The sequence below is a fragment of the Protopterus annectens genome, chromosome 4.part0, assembly GCF_019279795.1.
Source record: "Protopterus annectens isolate FY-2018-M chromosome 4.part0, PAN1.0, whole genome shotgun sequence".
Lineage (NCBI taxonomy): Eukaryota > Metazoa > Chordata > Ceratodontiformes > Protopteridae > Protopterus > Protopterus annectens.
Genome location: NC_056733.1, coordinates 1,697,060,555 through 1,697,085,458, shown reverse-complemented (window position 1 = coordinate 1,697,085,458; position 24,904 = coordinate 1,697,060,555). Strand labels below are relative to the sequence as shown.

Genomic DNA, 24,904 nt, shown 5'->3' with positions numbered 1-24,904 from the left:
ATACTAAGGTAGAGCTGGCACACTGAGTTGTGGTTGCCTTAACTAGGGGGCTGATTGGCAAGAAGCATCACATTTACTTTGATAACTTCTTTAACTCTGTCCCTCTGGCACAGCAATTTCTGCATGATAGGCTATACTGCTGTGGAACCATGGGTACCAATAGGTCAGAATGGCCTCTAACATTTAACAGACAGGTCATTGCTAAAGTGCCTGAAGGGTACTACAGGCAGTTGCAGAGTGGCCCACTGCTGGCTTCTGAATGGAAGGATAGCAACCCAGTATTTTGGCTGTCAACTCATAGTAAACCAACCTTGTCAATCTCCAGCACATGCAGGAGAAAGCATGATGGAACAAAGGCATCACTGCCATGTCCACCAGTTGTAAACATGTGCAACAGTTACATGAATGGTGTGGACTGAGCCAATCAGCTCAGGACATGGTATCCAACTGCAAGAAAGGCCCACAAATGGTGGCTGTACGTGTTCTGGTTCTTATGAGATGTGGCCATAGTGAATGCTTTCATTACGTTCTGTAAAAGTAACAGCCACTGGCAAGTGTCATGCACTGGATGTGTTATTCCAGCAAGACAGTTACACTTTTGAAGGAACCTAGGTATGCATCTCTTTGCCAGTTACAAGAAGAGGAAGTGGTGCACTGAGATTACTGTCCCAGAGCCTGTGAACTGATTTGAGCCTGGATAACGCTTTCCAGTGAAATGGCAGAAATCAAGATGCAAAAACTGTGTCAGCAAGGGTAAACGTGATGAACGGTCATGGGGATGTCTGACCTGCAAGATCAACCTCTGTATTGAATACTTGGGTGAGTACCATGGCCATAAAGGTCATGCAGATTGTTGACAGCAGAAAATGTTCAGTATGCCATGTACAACAGAAATAAATGTAAACATTATGAATCTTAGGATTGTCCAGGATGCAGTAGGTTACTTGGAGACTCTTTAGTTTAGTCCCATTGCGCTACTTTCCTGGATATGCATGATTTAATTAGGTCACACAAGGACCTGTGAAAACAGAAAAAGCAAAGGTAAGCTTGTGTAGAGATATTAGATAACTTTACCCCTGTGATGCCTTTTTTCCATTCCTGAAAGGACATATGCAAAAAGAAAAAGCAAAGGTAAGTATTTTTCTTTTCTCGTGTACCCTTTGTGTAGCTCTCCTGTCACTCTCCCTTCAGGTAAAGTAAAAGTAAAAGTATTTAGGTCAGTGCAAGACACATTAGGTCAGTTCCCCCTTTGATTCCTTATGTCCATTGCTGAAAGGACACATGGAAATAGAAAAGGCAGAGGTAAGGCAGACTGCTGACACTGAAGGAAGTCATGAGACATTGCCATTCTGAGCAGTCTGAATAGGTATCACAAGTATGGGATGCTTCAAATGCCCTCGAGTGCCACTGAAGCCCCATGCCTGTCCTGGGTTCATTAGTGGACTGGCAGTCCTGACCCTGATTTTTGTCTTTACATGTGCCCTTTCTGTAGTCACTTGTCAGTATCCATTTATGCAGTATTTTGGCTAGGGCAAGAATATGTCTGTTTACAGTGACTTGTACCCACTGCCATTCTGATAGTGTGTGCCGGATGGTGTTTTCCTGATTGGTAGGTATGTACCTCTCCATCATCTTTGCAAATAATAAAACTTATCAAAAAAATAATACCACTGGGGATAGGAGTGAAGATTCAAATTGACAAATAAGGTAATGCATATTATAGACATATATATGTAGGAATCCAGTAAATCTCTGAAACATCACCAGTGACCTATTTGCATTTCTTCCCTGTGCAGGTGTTTATACCTAGTGACAGTAACATGGCTTCAAGAGCAGGGGAATGATGAATGAGAGTGTGGGTGTGTGGCCATTCCTACATTTACCGGGCTGCCAACCATGGCTTCATAAATAACAAATACTACAACTTGAGCTTCCTCACATCTAGAGTGAAGGTACACTGGATTGCAAGAAGAGGTTTGCATTGGAGTGGACTCCTGCAGTTGTTGGAAGAGATGTGTTCCATCTACCCTGAGCCTGATATTCTTGTACTGCACATTGGAGGGAATGATGTCATCTCTCATCCACTTGGAGAGCTGATGTTTCAGAGCAAGGCAATTTTTAAATACATGCAGTTGTGGTGGCCACTTTGTTATTTTGTGTGATCTGACATCATTCCTCACCAGAACTGCAGAAATGAAAACATTCAGCAGGCAGAGCACAAGGCCAGATGGTTACAGAACAGGTTCATGCATGGCTTGATGCACAAGGTTGGCAGATCAACAATCAGCCATAATGGCATCACTGCAGAAGATGTTCACCTTTTCAGAAGTGATGGAGTTCACCTAAATGAAGATGTCATTGACCTGTTCTTCACTGATCGCCATAATGACTTGACAGCAATGCAGGATATACTGGCAACATGCACCTAGTGACAAAGGATGGAAAATAACCATGACTGAGTATGACCACTATGGTAAGGAAAACTAATACATTTTATGAAAACCTCATTTTAAGATGGTTTCACTACTTACAGCATGGTAAAAAGCTCATGTACAGATATTTCATTTTAGTTATGACTTAGGTTATGAAAATTATGATCATTTTCATTTTTTGTTGAATATGTCTATTAAGGAACATGTCAACACGTTGAGTGAAACCTCATTTTAAGATGATTTCACTGCATAAAATATGGTATAACAACTGTATGCCATACACATGTGGACAAAGTACATTTTATTTATGACTTAGATTATAAAATATATTATATGTTTTCATATATTGGTAGATAACTCTGGTAGGGAGCATGTCAACATGCTAAGTAAGACCTCATTTTGAAGATGGTATTAGTATGTACAACATGGTAAAAGAACTGTAAGTGTATGCTGCACACTTGTACATATATCACAGTTTTTTTTTTCATATTTCAGTAAATAACTCTGCTAGGAAACATGTCAATGTGCTGAGCAAGACCTCATTTTGAAGACAGTATTAGTACTAACAACACGGTAAAAGAGCTGCATCAGTATGCTGTACACATGTACAGATATATTTCATTTTTGACATGGGTTAAAAAAAATCTCAGTGAATAACTCTGCTAGGAAAGATGACAAGATGACACGTGAGGTATTCTTTTGAATCCACTATCAAAATGTAAAACCACGTATGCATGAAATGTGATCATACATGGAGAGATAACACAATTTGCTTGTTGGATTATAAAAATTAATATCTTTGCCATATTTCTGTCAATATGTGTGCAAGGAAGTAAGGCAAAGTTGTGTGTGAAGTGTAATATTCACAGCAGAATGAACAAACACCAATTTCTGCAAAAAAAGTAATGTCCATCTATGACAAGGACAGAAATCAAATACTAGGCTTATTTGTTGCATTATGGAAATTATATTTCTCATTATTATGCCCATATCTTTGCAAGGGAGCATGGTGATAATACACATTATGCATAATTTCTAAGCTGACATTAAGCCACACAACTTATAGGCTGATATATATATATATATATTATATATATATATATATATATATATATATATATATATATATATATACAGTCTCACTCCATTACAGATAATGAGATAATATGCTTTGTTTAACTGTCAGATTATGAGAAATATAATATTAATCATATTTTTGTGAATATCTCAGAAAAGGACCATCATGCAGTACTGGTTAAGGTATCACTTTAAGGTTGATATTCACACAAATAAATTAATTACAAATTATATGGGTCTACATGATATGTTCACTGATATTTTGTGGTTTGTTTTACCAGAAAGGTAAAAAGTTTGCATAACAGCTGCATTATTTGGCAAATATTTAATTATGACTTAGTTAGACTTTGTGTCTTTTGGCTTTTCCTGGTTAGAGGTCGCCACAGCGGAACTCCGGTCCGCTAATGATTGGTAGTGGATTTTTACATACTGGGTTACCGGCACTGATGCACAACCTTCAACGAAGGTACGCCCTATTCACGTATGCCTCCACACAGACGACGCTCTAGCTGAGAATCGAATGGGACAATGTCTTGCTATGAGGCGACAATGCTACCGCAGCACCATCACCGCAGTTAATGACTTAGTTAGACTATATCAACATTTAGGCCATTGGAAAGATCAGTGTCTACTGAACAACTTTTGCATTTACATTTTTAGTCTAGCTCTTATGGTTAAAGAGTTATGAACATTTGTTTTTTGTATGGTATTAGAAATCGATTATCTGAAAATAAGCTCAGGCTGCACTGTTGTTTCTATGGTAGAATTAAGCAGGCAACATTTTCTGAGCTGCTTCAGAGTGAACGAGTTAAGAGAAAAAATATTGTTTTCGTGATTATACAACAGGATTGCCCTCACAACTGATGGATGAATGGATAATTCTACTAAGATCAGATAAAGGATTAGGCCTCAATGATAGGGCCTCTATCAAGCCAAAATTAAGACAGCGTAGAAACATTAGATAAACCCCCTAGAAATAGGTATTCTATCTCTCTGTAAACGAATTGTCTTTTATATCACTACCATGTCATTACGTCATGGATTTAGTTACCACATGTAGTGTGGTTACTTTATTTTATAAGACATTATATTAATTTATACATACATATATATGAAATTTTATATGTTAGACATTAAGCATACTTGTCTATAGAATCTTTCTCACACTAATATCTATTTTAATTACAAATATATATGTACTAACTGATATGTTTTTATATATATTTTTTATATATAACTTTTTTATATATGTGTTTCCTATGTATACTTTATATATGAGATTGTTTTTAAATGGTTTTATCTTTATCAGATTTTTATATTAAGCTGGGTCTTTGATGTCTGCCTGCTTCTTTAAATAATCATACCAATTAACTTACTTGATTGATTAATTGTTTAAAACCTGTGTATATATAAGATGTGGAATCTTAGAATGAATGTAAGATCTGATGAAGCTATACAGCGAAAGCGCTTATCTTATTAATTATTGATAAGAAAAGTACTTTGAACTTTAAGTGTTACACTTGTTTTCGCTCAGTCCTGCTATTTTGATTTACTATAACTTTGATTTATACTGCTTGCACGAGCGTTTACCAGCATAGCAGCAGCCTCCATTACTTATTGTTAAAATTGTTGTTTTACAGTCTTCTATGTTATTTCAGGGAAGTATAATGTACTATGTTCATAGGTTCATAAGTGTTTACTAGGCTAACAACCACAAGGGCCTTTTTAAGCCTAGCCATGCATCCCAAATCTCTGACAAGTTTTGATGCCCTTGATAAGTGTAAGCAGGAGCCTGGGAGATGAACCATTTATAGGTTGCCTGTGTCCATTACAGATATAGGTACCAAACCAGGGATGAACTTCCTGTTCCCTATCCAATTGTCCAAGTTGCACTTCAATTGGGTTAGGGAGGAACTCTGGTTTACATGGATGGGGAGCCTGTCCCATGGACAGGGTAGTCTCTGGGATACGTACCCCTCTCCCCAGCAGGTCATATTTATATCACAGGCAAGGTTAAAGTCTTTTGAATAGGTAATTCTGGTGCTGTTTGTTTTGTAGATATGTAGGAGGTTCATTAGAGTGGGGTGTGACAATGCCGTGTATGCCAGGCATAGAGCTCCCCTCAAAAGCCTATAGAAGATAGATTACAGGGATATGGCTTTGAGGTGGTCTGTATAGGGCATTTTACTTACACCCTGTATTCTTTTAGTTAGGAACCTCTGTGGACCTTTCAATTTCTGGATATGCCTGGTTAGGTACATACAAAAGAGGGCATTGTACTCAATGATAGGTCTGATTAATGCCAAATACAGTAAAACAATGATTTTCTTGGACTTAGATGCCATACCTTTGTTTATAAGTTGTGCAACATAGAATGATTTCCTCACTACTGTAGATATGTGACGGTCAAAGGCTAAATTATAATCTATGTGTGTTCCTAAGTTCCTGACTATTAGGTCAACTCTAAGGGTGTGTAGTCAATATGATAATTACCAGGGATGGATGACTTTCTAAAGGTCAGTATTATGCATTTCTTGGCATTCAGCTTTAGTCCATGGCTCTGACACCAGTTCTTTGTCAGGCCTTCCAGGAGAACATTTGTGTCAGTGTGGGATTCAATGACAGCTCCTAATTTGCAGTCATCTGCAAATTTAGTTATCCAGAGACCACTGACATTGGCCTTGACTTCTGAAGTAAATACCAAAAAGGAGCAGTCAAAAGATTGATCCCTGATAGACTCCACCTGTGACTGGCCTATTTGCAGAGGTAGACTCCCCAATTCTAACTTCCTGGGTCCTGTCTGTAAGCTAGTTGGCTATCCACTGGGTGACATACAAGTTTGTACCTAACCTCTTGAGTTTATTAACAGCCCCAAGTGGGGACGTGCCAGTGCAACTCCTGACAGAGCCAGTTCTCATGGTTGGGGGGGGGGGACAGTAATGAACTGTTACCTCTACCATGCATGGATCATACCTGTCCAACATGTCAGGATGTAGAGTTAGCACAGAGCTTGGTTGTGTTCTTGCAGATACTCACATACGTTTCACCTCAAGTGCCCATACAAACACACACACACACACACACACACACACACACACACACACACACACACACACACACACACACACACACACACACATAACAGTTACATGGGTCATTCATGAGGCCTGCTGCTCATTCTATCTCATCGGCCATTTGCTAATTTACCTAAATTTCTGCCTGCCTGTCTTTCTTATTTATATGCACTCAGTTACCTTTTGTGTCAGCCTTGGCCTTCTGCCCCTCCAACAACACCATTTGTAAATGGTGATAACTGTGCCATATCCTCGATTCTTTTTTTGGATTCAGTGATACATGTCTTTTGTTTGATGCACAGGGTGTGTAGCGGACTGAGTGCTTAGTATATATGTGTTTGTGATGCTCTTTTGAAAATTGTACTGCTTTCTTACAGATGTTTGTATTGTGTGTATCTTAGATGCATGAGGCCTATTAGTTGATTGAGAACACATCTATTGACATAAGTCAGTTCTGTTACATATTGATGTCATTGCTGTAAAACTCACACACCTTCTACTTACGTACTTTAGCAAGTAACAATATGCAAAGATCTGCTATTCATTTGTGTTCTTACCCATTTATTTTCCTATTCCAGGTTCAGCACTTACCTCAATAGTCCGGTAGTTAAAACCGTTTTAATTTGGGGGTGATTTTGTGTGATGCTAGCAGTACAGAGCCATTTCATAGTCAAGTAAAGGTTGTGAGCATTGCCTGGCATCAGTGTTACTGTATGCATATGTATAGCATGAAAGGTGTACTACTTTAGGTGGTCAGCATGTGTGCTGTCCATTGCCTCATGGCCAGAGCAAGGGCATATTGTGCATGCCTCTGTCTACTGACATCCACAGTGGCTGGTGGTTCACCTCTATCTCCTCACCTGTGTGTGACTATGGTGACTTTGCCAGTGGTGGTGGGATGTGGACCTCTTCCCTTTGGTGTTCCCAATGAAACTATTTTCTCAGGATAATATTATGAAGGATAGCACAGACAGTGAAAATTTCAGAACAAGTACAGGGATTGTACTGCAGGTGTTCCCCTGATGTATCTAGGCACTAGAACCGTGACCTCAGCAGCTCAAACACACATTCTATGATATTTCTTGCTTGACAGTATGTCTCATTATAATGTTCTTCATTGAATGTGTGTGTATTTCTGATGGGCATCATTAGCCATTGTTTGGGTGCATACCCTGCATCACCCAGTAAATGACCTTGTGGGATATCTCCCGCAGAAAACCTCTGATAGAGTTGACAGTTGTGCCCGATATGGGAGTCATGATAACTGCCGGGGTTGCTAGCACATACATTCAGGATGACTCCCTTAGCTTTACACATGACCTGGCAGTTAATGGAGTGGAAGCTCTTTCTGTTTATATACACCCTTCTCTGTTCCTCCGGTGCTACTTTGATCTCAATGTGCATGTAGACTATGGCTCTCCACTTTGTATAGAGCTGCTTACTGAATACAGATGAAGCACGCTACTATGGGCACACTGTGGCGTGATGTGCACACAGTTTTATCACACTGTGTAGGCTTTATTGAATCCAGCCCACAGTCTTCCAGTATTTCGTTACATAATGTGGGATTGTGCTTGTCATGACCAGAAGACTGAATAGCATTGCTACAGGGACTAAAAAGAATGGAAGAAGAAATGTATAAGATTTGATGGATTTGTTATTCATCCTGGGAGAGTAGACTGTTGGAGATGCCATTACTGTTTATACTGCCACCTGTTCTAAGATAGGGTCAAACATGAATTCTTTGTTTACATAATCTATGGAAGGGATCTATCTATCTATCTATCTATCTATCTATCTATCTATCTATCTATCTATCTATCTATCTATCTATCTATCTGTCTGCTAAACAGGAAGAGCTCTAGATGAGAGATTTATGACTGCCAGCTTTCCACATAAACTGTGCATATAAGCTAAGGCCATTCCCTAGAGATTCTTACAGTATGTGCTTAGTGCTGCAGTGAGCTTGATACTAAATACAGGGATGAACTATCCTTAAATTCTGAGCTGTTTGATTTATGTACACCTGTATCTACAGTGTACCTTTCTATCCCTGCCATCTAGGAGCAAGACTGCAAACTTAATGCAGCAGCTCAGCAACATAAAGAGGTAAATGTTTTCTCAGTACAGAGGTTTGTGCCATTGGAAACAAAGTATGGAAAAAGAAATTACCTAAAAAGACTTAAGTCTTAATAGAGTCTTTTTTGAGACCTGTCACCATTATTCTATGTCACTTTCCTTGCTCACATCCTTGTATATTATGTGTATATTCTTTGTATAAAATGAGCTTGGACTCCTAGAGGATAATTTTTGCACTGCTGTCAATTTTCCTGCTTAGCCATGTGATTTGGTTGTCAGTTTTTCTAGTGGGTTCCATTTGTGAAGTATTATTCTTTGGTGTAACCTTTTTATTTATCGGCTGTTCTGCAAAAAGTCAAACACTGATTCAAGACAATCAAGAGTGCACACAGCTGTTCCACTTGATGCTCAATATATCACTGGATACTTTAGCAGTGTTAGCAGACCGTCTACTGAAGTGGTGCCTGACAGATGCTAATGCTCTTTTTTCTATATCATTGCAGAGGAAAAGTTCTGCTGTAATCTCATAACTCTCTTATCCTACAACAAAGCCTTGCCTTCCTGTAACACTTGTAATATTTTGACCTTGTTAGAAAAGTTCAACAGTTTCATAATAATGGGTCTTGGAGGCTGACAATATGCTTTAAGTCGCCTGAGGGAATGGAGTTCTGTTTCATTAGTCATAAGCGCACAAGTTGTAAAGTACAGAGCAGCTTATTGTCTGAATAGACAACCTATTGCAGACACATTTTCTCTACTGTTTCCTCATGTCTGTTTTTCAAGTCTTCATACTTCCCCTGGATAAAGGGTATTGATGGATTCATACTATTCAACTACTGTCCCTCATGTCCTTGACTGGGGAAGCATGTACAGAGGTAACAACCTCCAAAGCAATCTGCTTTGCTGCACACTTCTCAGTTTTAACCTACTTTGCAAAAGCGAATCTTTTTTTTTTTATTTCGCAATGCACTATGTCAGCCAATACTTCTGTGACCAGCTCTAAAACAGTGGCAGTTTTACTTCCAGACTGTGGCCTTATGGATAATTAACGGCAAGGATCACAACTATCAGACGTTCTCCATGATTTTCCCCTCCACAGTCCAGTTTAATAATGGTGAATATGGCTCCCCCATGAAGAAGGTGATAATTATAGTACAGTGCTGCACAAGCCTTTGGGCTATAACAAGTTTTATAGAACTAAAAAAATGAGTTGCTGAGTGTAAATCATTTGAAAAATTACCCCATGGCTTTCAGCTCAGTTTATTAGGTTGTGGTAGTTATTATGCTGATAATCTCATATGAAGCAACGTTTTTTGTTACTTTAAGAGTCCCATTGTCTGCAATTTTTCAGCAGGATTCTGTATGACTATCTGAACAGTGAGTGCATTTTCTGATGTATTCAATGGCAAATGTATTTGTACTTGTACAAAACTTTATACATGTTCTTTGAAGTTTTTAACTCAATATTATGCTCTTAAGTTTGTAAAATCTTTGGTGTATTTTTCCCTCTGGTCTGTGTTGTAAATGAGCTATGGTATTTGAAACTTCATAGAAATCAAATTCAAATAAATAAATAATAGTACCTATTTTTTATAATTCTTACCACCCAATTCATTTTATGACTTTGGATGCAGATGCATTGCTTCTCAGATTTTTTGACTCACTACCCTGTTTTATCACTTTGAATATTTAACAGTGAAATACACTGTACCCAAACAATGCAAATTTCAGTAATGTATACACTGTAGAGGATATGACAAAGGCACAACCCATGTAATCCCTCATTCGTGTTGTCCTTTCATGCTAAAGTGACATCATCACTAATCATTCAGGTGTACTATATAAATGGGTGTGGCTCAGTCTGACATCCTGGTTACAAAATGTAAATAAATACCTGCATTACAAAGGGTTGCTTTCAATCAGCCATCTAGAAATGGATTTTTTATTATTCTTTCTGTGCTATCCTCATCCAATGACTCAACCCATTCTGATATTCTACAAATCTGTTTTTTATTATATTTTGGCTTAACATAACCATTTCAGCTGAGGATAAGTTGAGTATAGATGGGCCGTCATCCTGGGCAGCTTAGCTTTTTTTGTTTGCTGTTTATTTTCCTTTACCGTATTCCTGCTTCCTGTTGAGGAGCATACATTAAGTGTGTAATGTAACCACATATGGTGTAAGTATGCAATCTCCCCCCTACATCCTTCTCTAGAGATAACTCCAAGCCATTTCTATGTGTTAGCACTGGTAAAGAGCCTCCCCAAACTCTTCCCACAGGAGAGATGAGTAAACTTTCAGAACCTCATTCATCTCTTGTTCCAGCACCAGACTACTCACTGAATCCAGATAATCTGGGACATGGTTGTGGATTTGTATGTCTGTGCCATGGAGCTGGACCATACAGATTCTGTCCATATTCATGCTCTCTGGTTTCTTAGCAGTCTGCCGAGTCTGCTTAGCTGACTTATAGCTTTTCTGTTCTCAAAACAGAATTGATCTATAATAGGGCACTTACAGGTTAACATTAAAAATAAATTAAAATTATCACATTATCTCTAATGAACCTGAAATTATTTCTAATGGATTGTTGTGTAGAACTAAGCCACATATTTAGCCAGTTGTGAGTTTATCTGCTGCTAGGCCTGAAGGGTCTCTGGTAACTTATTTGATAAATCCTCAACTCAGAAACTACTTAGATAGCTATTATGCTACCTTTTTATGTGTGGTTTAATAGTTTTCCATTATGAGGAATGCACAAAATAGATTGATTTCAGTTAGTGCTTTTTATTCATCTAACCTTCCTTCACATCTTTACATTATGGCCTGTTAACTTCTTGTCTCTGTTTCACAAGTTATTTAAGCAATAATCCAGGACTGAGGGTGAGTATTTCAGGATTTACCCACAGTCAGTCTAGTTTGATCACAAAGACAAAGTCTGATTGGTTAAACAAAGCCAACCGTAAGTAAATCCTAATATACTCATAAACAGGAGTGGATTATTGCTATTATACAATGACATTACTTAAGAAAGAAACTGTTTACCTTTTTTAAATAGTGTTTTTGTATAATGGAAGTGTGTTCCTCCACATTCTTCCTTGTTTGCTGATGTACTGCACATATGTGTATGAGACTTACATTCCTACACATGCACGGTACATCAGTGCAGTGCAGGAAAAGTAATGGAGAAAAGAGAATCTCCATTGCTGATTTTTTTTTTTTTGATGACATACTCTTAATGCAAAAACTCTGATAATGGAGGGACAATGGTCAAAACTAAGGACATGTTTTAAATATTGCCCTTATAAACTTAGAAAGTTGCTGGAATAAGAAATTTTGTCAGCATGCATTTATAGAACAATATGAACCTGAAATGTCTATCATTATTTAACAACTTCAGTCCCCAGTGGCTTACCAGAAAACTACAATTTTTATAACAAACAGACCCAAACTGTAAGGGAAAAATCTGGATATCTGAGAAGTATGACTGCTGAGATGTTGTGTGGGACGGTACAGAAATACAAAGAAAATCAGGGACATTTCTGATGCTTTCGTTTTTGCAGAATGTACTTGATTTTTCTCATACTTTGCTCTGTCCCTCAGCATATACCAATAGAAAGTGTAGCTGCTCAATGGTACTTTATCGGGAAAACTTTTTTCTGTTGGTATATGCTCGATTTACAATGGGCGAGCTAGTTGGATTGCCCATCAGCATGTTCTTTTTTGAACAGAGTTGAGCATTCATTGTATGATTTTGTAAACTTTGTCTGCCTTCTTGTTGGAAGATGTCATCAATGACATGACTTACACTGTTAATGGTATCACCCACAATAAGTTTTGATTATTCTCCAATCGATTTTCATCTGATTTTCAATATATGCAGTAACTGTGAATTTGTTAACATACACTTCTACACAAAGTATTCTGCAATGCAACCATAAGCAGCAGAATTCAGCTAAATCTCTCAGAAGGTGGTATTAGATGAATAAGTCTCATGGTTCATGACTTTGGTGACAGGTAGTTACTGTATATACTGAATTTATGTCTTTGTTCTAAGATTAATTAAACTTTTATTGCTGGACTTATATGATGAGAGATGACATCAGTAAAGGGTAGGAAAGGTACATGTACTATTTACCACTGTAGATGTATGACATTATCATTGTAAACTAGATTCTTTATATATATAGTTGCTCTATCTCTGCTTCTAGTGTCCTTTCCATTATACCTGACCTTTTAAAGGATATGATAATAAAATCCTGTCTTATAACAACTGAAGCGATAAATATTTGATGTTCTTCATTCCATTTTCTCTGTAGTTCACCTTCACCAGTAAGTCAACCATCTAGCTCTTCATCTTGAATCCTTAAGATTACACTACCATACAGGTTGTAAATAATGTATCTGTTTCTTTCTAACATTTCCTAACATAATCTGCGTTTACAACCAAATAAACATATTGTGAAGAAACAGCTACCTCACAAATTTTCGTTTTGGTTTTCTGTAAAACATTCTTAGTCCACGTTCTCTCCACAACCTCTTTAGTGACCTACTCTTTTTGTAGCAACTGGTACCTTCTGGATATGTCGTCACTCTTTCCTTTACTATCTCCTTCATCCTCCATGTTAATTGTGTAGAGCTCACTTTGTCTTTGTCTGCTTCTATTTACCTCTCATTCTGAGCTGGGAGGAAACTTCCCCACTCTTCCATCAAGGTATGTTGTTCTCTTGACTTGAGTTATCTTTACATCTTCACTACTCCCCCATGTTTCTCATGACCTTATCCCCTTTTTGCTAGTTTCCTCCTACCTTTAGTTGGTTCCCTTACAGGTCATATCTTCTTTACCTCCCACTTATCTTCACTACCCACTTGTTTTTCTCTTATAACCTCCACCCACACTTCTTTTGCCCTGTCTCCCTCTTCCCAATATTGTCCTCCTTCCTTGGTTCTCCCTGGCACTCAGTAATATTGGCATACAAGGATAATGTCTTAAATACATTGGTGGTGAACTGAGCTCAACTAGCAGCTTGGGCACCTAATGGAACTTGCATGGTGAAGGAGAAGAATGATACAGCTAAGCTGGCACATCTCCCTTTGGGGGTGGGGGTTGAGGGCATGTGCATGGTCATGCTATCCCCAGTGGATATCAGGGATCATGTGATGTGCTGTCCATAAAGAGGACAGGATCAATTGATTATCTATATGTGGAGGTGTGTATATACATTGTCATCCCCATTGCACACCAATACCTTAGATTCTTCGGACATGCTTAGAGGTCATTACGGATTAATTAAAAACTCTGGCCCCTGCTTCTAAACTACTGGCTCCTACTCCTGTCATGTGTGTCTTTTGCCACAGGGGAATAAAGAGGTTATTAGGCTTTTGCTCATGGAGAATGAGTGGGTTTATAGGGCAGTCGAGAGGGCAAGGCTGGATTGTCAGTGTGGAGGCAGTTAAAAATTAAAGTCATTATCAAACATTCCTCTTGCATAACAGGAGTTAGTGAAATGGATATATTGTATATTCATGTAAGAGTTAACTTTAATGTACAGTGCTTATTCATGGATACATCATTTTCCCTTTATAAATATAATACATGTAATGCATTTTTCATCTATTACTTTTTGTTCATTCAGTCTTCTATTCTGCAGCAATTATCTCAAAACAAATACAAATAGCATGGCCTATTTATTTTGTGCTCCTCACTTATGAATTATTGTGCATCTGTACATGTTATGTGTCTCTGATTTTACCCACAGCTTCTGTTCATCTCTCATAAAATGTATAGTTTACAGCAAACCATTTTTTTATCAAAGTATAACATATAACATAACATTAAAGTGCAAATTTTATTTTCTGAAAATTAGTACACAAATATTAGTATTCTATACATATTTAAATATAATAACTTTTACACTGTAATCCTCAACAGGAGGCCTTGGTCCATTTCCCCCTCATGTCATCTCTGGTAGGTGACAGGCCACGTACAGAGCTATACCTTTATGTATTTTTAAATTCCAGTAACGAATACAAAATACAAACTCTGTTAGTGTACTATAATTTGCTTAAATAATAAACATTTTAGAAGAGTTTAAAAGAAAAGCAAAAAAAAAAAACTTGTTAACAGGAAGTTGGATGGGCATATCATAAATTTAATATTAAGCAAATGCAGCTTCGGGTGTGATGCTCACCTTGCTTAGGTCCTGCCTAACTGTACTCCTGCTGGGAATGGTTTACACTGCTATAGGTGGCAGTGGATTTTCAGAGTACACCTTCCTTGTACCTTGCGCACAGTGACTGACTGAACAGGTAGGTGTTCAACTCTCCTTGGGAAGAAGTCGTGCATTAAACTTCCTTCTTCTAACAAGAGTGTGCTTTGAGATGTACTCTTTCCCTGGGAGTATGTTCTACTGCAATAAGCAATACCCCCTGGCATCTAAATATTTACTACAGGCACTTGACTGTACGCTTTCTGTCTGCCTTTCAGATGTCCCTGTGATGTTTGCCTGTGCCTCATAAATTTAGATTTCTTAGTAAATCATTGAGGACTACAGTCAGCCAGTAATGCCATTTATTAATTTCATATTTCATATTCAGAAAATATATGTTGATGTAAAATGTATAATTCTATTAATGTTTTGGATGAATTAAACTAACATTTAAAGACTAGTGTAACAGACAATCACACCTAGAAGGATAAACATAGTACTGCCAGCAAATAATATGAGTAGCCCAGTAAAGACAAAAAGTCTGGCAATAAACAAACCAGGCAGTTCAAATAAAAATATAACCATATAGCATAAAATAAAAATAAAATCTTTAATGAAAGAGGTAAGCGCTTTCACATAAGAGCTTCTTGAGACCAAAAGAGGGTCTATATTAGATCAGCGAATGCTTAAACAAGCGAACGCTGATTGATCGAACTTATTTAAGTGAATGTTCAAAATATCAAAGAATAGAAACCTGAATTTTTTCCTAAGGAAAGAATTTGGTTGTCCGTTTCTGTTGCTTCAGTATTTTCAGTGCTATGGTGGAAAGTTACGGGTCATATTCAGGTAAGTGTGTGATTGTGTGGATGTGAGTGTTAGGGTGGGTTAGGTGAGTTAGGTATGTGTGTGATTGTGTGGACGTGAGGGTTAGAGTGGGTTTAGGTGAGTTAGGTTTAGGGAGCTGGTGAGGTGAGTGTGCGATAGTGACGGACCTTAGGGTTAGGGTTTGGGTTAAGGTAAGTGGATAGTTAGTGGTGTGTGCATAGTTTAGTGTAGGGTTAGGTGTCAGATTTTAGGTGTATGTGTGTGGATTTCTGTTTGTTTGGTGTGCTTGTGTTGTATGTATGTGTTTTGGATCAGCAATTTTTTTCCCCTAGGAAACAAATCGCTGATCTGACAGTTCGTGATTGTAAGCTTTTGCTTACATAAGGTCGATCAATCAGTGTTCGCTTTTTTAAGCGTTGGCTGATCTAACATAGACCCCCAAAAGATCCTTCAACATACAATCCATTTAAATATTGTTCATCATCCAATCAAAATGCATATGACTTCATTAAATTCATTTAAAGTAGTACCCACCATTTCTCAGCCTTAAAAAAACATGTAAGCCTACAATTCTACAAAAACATACTAAAACACCATAGAAATTCAAGCACATGTTTCTAACAGCATATTATCATACCTAAAAATGTGAATACCATTTTCCCACAAATTATTCTGCTCCGTTTAAAAGTTGGGGCATTGGCAAGAGATTTGGAATAGTGTATTAGCTTCAAACAGTTTGCAAACAATTACAAGCCAAGCCAAAAAAACAAAACATCCTATTCAGTAGTTCCCTCCAGTCTCAAGTAGGGCAAGACAGGCTAATCTAGAGGAGAACTTGATGCTACCCATCCAGTTATCCAGGTTTACCTTAAAGGTGTCAGAAAAGCTACTCTGCTTGACACATAGTTGAAGTTTGTTCTAGAGGAGAGGGATATGCTAGGATATGAGTCTATCATTTATGTGTGTCTTATTTACTTGCTGATTAATGTTTAACTCCTTTTACTGGGTATTTGTGGTACTATTTGCTGTCTAAAGCAAAAGAAAATTAAAAAGGACTGTATCTTTTCATGGCTCAAAAGGCTAGACATGGATATCCATGGAAGAGTCTAGACAGGGTGCTGCCAGTCTGTTCTGATAATTAAGATCTTTAGGCCGGTGAGCCTTGATTTTATTTATCTACTTATATATTTATCTGTCTTTTGTTGACTTAATACATTTCACTAAGCTAGTAACCACTTTTCAGGGGATACCTTCTGGGGTATTTATACTACTAAGGGAAATTTGGCCAACACATGAGAGGAACTTACTCTTCTCTTTTTGATAAGTGCCATGCAATTTTTTACATTAACCTGAGCTACCACTAGCTCAAACAGAGGGAACACAATTTAACATGTCCTCCAAAGGACTGTGCACTCAGGCATGCAGCACAACTAATACTGCAGATAAGTGCCAGCAACTTGGAAATTAATTAAATCAGCTGAAGTTGGAATAGAACCTAAGGTTTCTGATCTTCTGGCACCAAAGGTAAGGGTGCTATCCATTGAGTCATTGTCACTGCATGGAAAGTGATCTGTTTAGTTATTAATCTTGGAGGTCTTTCAAACTGAGTGATACATTTAGACAAATGCATGCCAAAAGGAGCATTATAGTCAATATTGCGGCTAATAAGATATGGGTAAAGGGGGATTAATGTAGTAGAAATGCCACTGGAAATTGGATGAGCCAGATAGAAAGTTTTCTGAACTACTGAGGAGACATGATGGTAAAATGATAATGAATTATCGACAAAGCCTGGATCACTTACAGCACTGCCTGATTGTAAAGGTGTGTAATCTTTATGGTACGTGAAAATATTTTATTTACCAAAATGAACTACGCTACATATTTTCACATTTAATTTGTGAATATTGTCCTTGCACCATCTTTGACACTGCCTGTTTCTAGAAAGAATAGTTTTCAATACTGAAAAAAAAATCCTGAAATGATAGGCCTGAGCAAAAATCCATTTAATGAAAAGGGCATTTAAAAAATAACAAAAGAGTAACTAACAAATAAAACTACAGATAATTTGTTAAGAAATGTATTTTAAATTGCAGTGTTTGCCTTTGCATAAAATAAAGAAGTTATAATTAAAAAGTGGGGACATTTGTGTACATGATGTATGCCTAGCTATACTTTTGTATAAAAGCATAAGTTTACAGTTCCAGATATGCTTTACTCTGTCATGATTGATCTTGAATGCTGTAGGAATTACACATAAAACTTAAGAAAAATGGACCTTGTCAGTTAATCTGTAAAACCGAGACAGTAAACAGACTGATAAGGAAACTTTCTATTTGCAAAAGATTCAAACAGGGCCATCTTTTTCTAATGGTCGCTCATTTTTTGTTATATGTTAGCAGGGATGAGTAAGTAAGAACGGTGGAGTTGGGATTAAGGTCATAAAATTAATAACTTTATTATGATACTTTTGAGCTTAGTTAAGTATTCTTTAGTGTTAACATAAGCAAGGAAATACAATATTAAACTAAGAATTAGTGTATGTTACTTATTTGTCATTTGTTAAATGGTTAAGTGAAATGGCCAGAGGGCCTTCTTCAGCCATGACCCAACCAAAACACACTCCAAATGGCAAAAGTCGTACAATGTGATACAATATCATTACACAAGTATTCAGTTAATATGACAGCATTCCCTGTTCAATTATACAGCTCTTAACAGGTATCTTAAATGTACATGATTACAATATGTTTGTGGAATCCTAATATATACTTATAGGCTAGCATGCCAAACTTACTGATCTACCTATATGTTGTAGCCATTGCTCTCAAAACATAATGACAACTCTATAGAGCAAACTATATATAGCATTTCAATACAGCCATTTTTCAGACAAAGGGACAAATATACTGGTGCTATACAATAAAGCAATTTCTTGCCATAGGAAATGATGTTATCGGTTCATAAGTATGCAGCAGTCAGATATTTAGTGCTTACCTTGGGGGCCACAAACTGGGAGACCTTATTTACAACCCACTTTGGTAATGATCCTGTTAAAAAGAAAAAGAGAGAAAAAAGGTAAACATTGCACAATATCAGGTTTTAAAGCTGATTTATTTGTCTATAACCTTATTTAAATAACTACACAGACTTTTAATCAGTTAATAGTGGAGTTAATTTGGCTTGCTTATGGAAAATGGAGATTTACTTATGATGATTTTTCTAAAGTTATCCCTCTCTCTGTATCACCCTGGAGGTTATCCACTGCAAGTCAAACAAAGATGGGTGTGTATTATCTGCCTGACTCACTACTAAACAGGAATCATGATCAGCTATTCAAAAACATTACTACAAGCCAGGCCAGCCCTTCTTCAGATGCTTAAATGGGCATCACTGCAGAACATTTTATTGTCCTTTCAAGCTGGTGCATATTTCAGCAAAGAGTACTATTTCCCAGGCACTCAGTGACTATTGTTTTACTGTTCCATTGCAAGGATGTTTGCTGGGCAATCAGCAATAATCCCCCACCAATGTTTACTCTTGTGAGTAAAGTGTTTGAATGCATTGTGTTCACTTAACTGTGCATTCACTGGGATGCTTAAGGCATCTGGTCAAATACCACACATGGATTTGTCCTTGTATCTGGGACTGACTCCACTTTAGTCATTTTCTTTTACCCTGTATTAATGGCCATAAGTACAAGGCTGAAAACAACAGTCACCCTTCTGGACCTCCCCAAGGATTTACATTTTGTAGGCTGTTTTTTCTTGTTTGATGAATTCCATCATCATAAGCTTCAGTGAAAATGGCTGATCATGGCTATAAACTGTCTTTCTGGACATTCACACATTAAGGAAAACATTTTCTTGACATACTGGTAAATAAGTTGTTGCAGTACTGGGACATGCAACATGCTACAATAGGTATATTATAATCTTCTGCACTTTTTTGATGATAATATGCAAGACTTGTCTTCATACCTGCAGCCTGACTTCCATCTGCTTGATGCATGCATAGTTCAGGAGCCATAGTCTGGGGAAATGTATTATTTAATATATGCCAGATTCTGAAATCCAGGGTTGTTAGACAAGGTGCATGTGTGGTTGAATGTGTTTTATTTGTGCCAAATAGAGTTTTAATGAAGTACATTTCAAATCATTTTACATGTGGTAAGATTTGTAATGTTAACTGTATGTTGTGCATGTGAATGTTTATGGGCAACTTTATGAATGTGGAGTTAGCAATGTGAATGCTATGACATCATGTATCATGACATCTATAGATAGAAGTCATCACTGCCCTTTCTTCTGAGGCAGCTGAGACCTCACAGTTAGAATATATCCTCTGAGTGATAGGAGTTGCAGGCAAAGTGTGAATGCGTGTGTGTGTGTGTGTGTGTGTGTGTGTGTGTGTGTGTGTGTGTGTGTGTGTGTGTCCCTGTGTCTTTCTGGGGCTGTGTGTGCATGCTGTGGCAGATGGCTGGCTGTGCAGATTTGTGGCAGTAGGAAAACTCTTTTTGGTGTAAACAAGTTTTAATATGCATACTCCCCAAGTCTACAACAGACATTTTCTCCACTCAGTCTTAGGTTCATAAGTACTTACTATGTTACTGGTCTGTGATGATGTTAAGAAGCCTAGACCTGTATTCCCATGGTAATTAGTTATTATATTTTGCAATATAACTATCCAAAGATGTGCTACACAGGTATATGTTGGCTAGTTACGTTTCCCTTTTCCTTTAGGGCCATTGGAACTAGTCCAGATGTGAATTTACAGTTACTGATTCATTCAACCAAGCTATATTTGAACAGAGTAAGATAAGTATTCCACATTATGTGGAGGGGAGGCTTGGTTCCATAGAAGTAGTATTCTCTGTGATACATTCATATCACTCCAGCATTTTCTGCTAGTCACGCAAAGAATATTGAGGTCCCATGACTGGTCTTCTCTCATACCATTGTACTTCTGAATGTTTAATAGGGCTAATGGAATAGAATCTATTAAGGCTTTATATGAAAGGCAGAAATTGCTGCTCAACAGCTTGTATGATACTAAGAAGAGAGGCAAGGTTTTGAGATGATCTGCATAGCTTTTATGATTTAGGCCTTTGCTTTTTTAGTGAGGAATCCCTGTGGTCATTCTGGCTGTTACAAGAGTTCAGTTACTTGCCAAAACCAACATTATACTTAATGATTGGCCTAATAAGTGCTAATACAGAATAGAAATTAGATCCCTGGATCCAGATGCCATACTTTTAAATATAAGCTGTGCAATGAGAAAGGACTTTCTTATAATATGTGGTGATGAGAGGGCATTGCATTGCCAGCATAGGTTCCCAAATGTCTAACTATGGAATCAGTTTTCAGGAGTGTTGCCAATGAGGTAGTTACAAAGGCAGTCATGCTTGCTGAAGGATGCAATTATACATTTTTTTTATATTTAGTTTAAATCCATTGCTTTGGCACCAACTATTTATTTTGGACAGGCCCTTCTGTAGGATCATGGTGTCTTCTGGGGAGTTTATGATGGTACTAAGTTTTGCAATCATCTGCAAATTTTGTTAACCACAATCACTTAACATTAAGTTTGACTTCAAAGAAGTAAATGCAGAAAAGAAGTGACCCAAGGACTGAACCCTTGGCACTCCACTAGTGACAGGTCTTTTGGAAGAGGTAAAGTCATTCAACCTTACCTTCTGTGTTCTCTTTGTGAGGCAATTTTCTATCTAGCGAGATAAATTAGGTTTAATATTTAGCTGGGAGAATTTAACTAAGATGCCTCAGTTTGAAATGGTGTCAAATGTATATGCAAGTTCCAGATAGGCAGTGTGAATTTATGTACCCTTGTCCATTGGTTCAGTGAATTTTTTGAAGAAGTAAACTAGATTAAGTAGGGTTTATGGTTATCTTTCACCTGGCTGGCTATTTTTACGTCATGTCTGGTTTAGGTTGATTTGATCATGATTCGGAGACCTGTTTTAGTTTATCAAGAGCATTTATGGCTTCATGAGAGTTACATTAATTTTTGCATGCATTGCTTTTTTTTTTTCTTTTATAAAGCTTATTCATATTAGGGGTTTATTTTTGAATTTTGCATTGTATTTGTTTCTGAGGGGAATAAATGAATCTAGACACTGGACTGATGATTTATTTTAACTGATTATGTTTGTTAACTGTGTGGCTTACTGATTTATCTGTAAGCATTTCATCCGCAGTCCGGAAATGTGACATGACCTGCAGTATGAGATGCTAACAGCAGTGATAGGACAGTTATTAAATTCAACAAAGCAGAGAGTACAGCAAACATTATAGAATAATTCAAGTGTTAAATAATACTTCAGTCTTCATCTTTTTGGAAAACAAGTTATACTGTGGTAGCTCAATACTATGTTGTAGATGGTGGAAACATATATAATATCCATGTTCATAAATATATATATATATATATATATATATATACATACATACATACATATATACACACTATATATATATATATATATATATATATATATATATATATATATATATATATATATATATATATACACACATACATACACACATTAATTATACAATATATTATATTGGAGTTACACACATGGTTATTAAATATAGGAGAGTAATTATTTACAATAATTTCAAAATTAAAAATACTTATAATTCAAATACAGCTGAATATAGTTTAACCTTACATCCTTTTTCAGAGCAAAAACTGCTGTTGTAAAAAGTATAATATACCCAGACATTTAGCATGTTGCAGTGTTGAACATCTATGATCCCATGGATACTACTGTGTTTAAATCAGGTCAAAGCTTAGCTGCCCGAAAAGGATAATTTTACTGGTCTCTCATTTGGCAACACAGAGAGACATATATGTCATGGCAGTCATGTACTCTGTCTCAGTCCCTGCTACCCTGTTTGGTTAGAGAAGTTTAGACAAAGCATTTCATGAGACCACAATATTTGTTTCTGGTTATGTCTAACATAAACACCACTGCATTATTCTATGACTGAACTCCACTTTCAAGTAGTCCTCTGATGCAACTGAATCTTCACCGAAAACAAGTTTCTTAGTTCCTCCTGAGTATCTGTTAACAACTAAATGGGTCAACTGAAAGAAAGTCTGAGATTATCACACCAAAGCATCCTTGATTTAGATCACTTCCAGTGTAGTGACAAAAGCTTCTACTCATCTGTCTAGAATTTTAATTCTCCTGCAATAAACTATTTTATGACAAATTGGAGATACTTGGCCTAACATCTTTCAAAACCCTATTTTAAAAATCAGTCCTTTTTTGAAGTTATCAGTCCATAGGCTTTGCTTATTATATTTGTAAATAATTAAATTTTTAATCAGAAAAATATGAATATTCCTATTGCATGATATTCCACATTCTGTGGGGGAACAATTTCACTTCCTACAAATGGTCACTATCAAGCAATGCCTTTCTCCAGTGTTCCAACCAGATAAAATAAATGTCACATGCATGAAAGGAAATAAAAGAGATGTTTTGCAGGAGACTAAGCCTCCTTGTACCCCACATTTACAGAGTATCAGCTCTGAAGTGCAATTTGTGCTTTTCTTTCTCATCGTTCAGAACTAAAACTTTTGCTATAATTTGCTGGTATTTGCTTCCCAAGATCTCCAGGAGAGAGAGTGGGGGAGAAAGAGAGAGCGAGAAAGCTGAATGTCGTTTTTCTGACATATTTCAAGCTTAAACTTCAGAAAATATTCAGGAAAGCAGTTTACATTTTTTATGGTCATTTGATAATGTTTTACCTTTTTGCTTATTAATTTTTACACATTGTTTAGTTAAACTTGTTCCCCGGGATTCATAAAGCTTGCGCCAGGTGCAGGCATTGCGTCGGTGTTCCAACACCAAATATGGCTGCCGAGCGATCCAGGTATGAGCTGTTCCCACATGCACTACCTGTGTATGCTACGCCCGCACAGCTCCCGGGCCCTGTATGCTAATTATCCCATGTGCAGCAATGTAGCATGCAAATGAAGGTATGTAGCAATCCAGGAAGTGGTGCAGACATAGTGTAAGCATGCAGAAATGTAAACTGTAGAAAATGGTTTACATTTTTGCAAACATAAAATCAGAATCATGACAGCCGACCAAACACATGTATTATATTGTTAATATATGCCAATGGCCAAATATATAGCCATTGGCATAAAAAATGTACAAAATATAAAATTAACATTTAATATATGTAATCACACTATCGTGATGTGGAAGTGCAGGGCAGCGGCGCGCAAAGGGGATCGCAAGGAAAATATAAAAATATAGAATAAAACTGCAATGTAACACATATCATGATTTCCACATAATAGTCAATGGCAGGCATGCTACACCATACTATGGCGCAAGGGCTGCTAAGGGGCTGTGACAGTGTTATGCGTGGTAGCTAGGAATTAGTAGGCAATGCCATGCAAATGAGAGGAGTAATAGTGAATCACAGATTCCCCGCTGGCACCTCACAGCATAGTGTTATAACGCCGAGGTGTGCCCTTGAAATAAAGATGGCATCAAGAGAGGGGTGTGTCACCTTTGCTGTAAGCACATTGGAGCATTGCTAAACTGGTTTGCCCCTAGCTAGGCAAAACTGCAGGATAGGGGTGTGTTGAACTGGCCATAGCTATGCTCAGCTGAGAGTACACAAGGTAACCGAGTATGCATGTGAATGGAGATGAAAACCTGCGTAAACCCAGTAAACGGGTTTGTGCGGCATGCACTGCAGCTGAAACAGGAAGGATATATGAAAGAAATAAGGAAATGCTGCAGCAGGGAAAATGGAGAAAAAAATGACTAATTAACACCTAGGAGCCTACAGTGGGCCACTGACAACAGCTAACAAGGCTGCAAGCAGCTACCTGCAGAACAGGAAAGGGGAGGGGTTGTACTGCAAAGAAAACAGTAAAGTGTCAAAGCAGAACAAAGCCGATTTGCAGTATATCAGCTATAAGGCACATTTTGCCATGACTTGGTAGGGAAAGTACAAAACAAGAAAGACGGCAGGTGGATGCATGCCTGATAATGGGAGGGGATCCAGGTTTAAAAGTGAATTAAAGAGCAACAGATTAATCAAGGCAGGCAAGCATAACTCCACAGTAAAGGCTCCACACTTGCAGTACTCATTGTAAAACCCATAATTAAGATATTCTGCAGCTGGAATAGCTCATACACACCCAATGATA

General features: G+C 37.5%; 1 protein-coding gene across 1 annotated transcript in view; it reads right to left on the bottom strand.

Moving 5' to 3' along the window:
* The window catches only part of LOC122799984 (START domain-containing protein 10-like), a 751,875-nt gene that overhangs the window by 197,056 nt on the left and 529,915 nt on the right, over window positions 1–24,904 (bottom strand). The window contains exon 6 of the mRNA XM_044069425.1: window positions 18,695–18,747. Within this exon, the coding sequence (XP_043925360.1) occupies window positions 18,695–18,747 (53 nt within the window). The remainder of the gene's footprint in view (window positions 1–18,694; window positions 18,748–24,904) is intronic.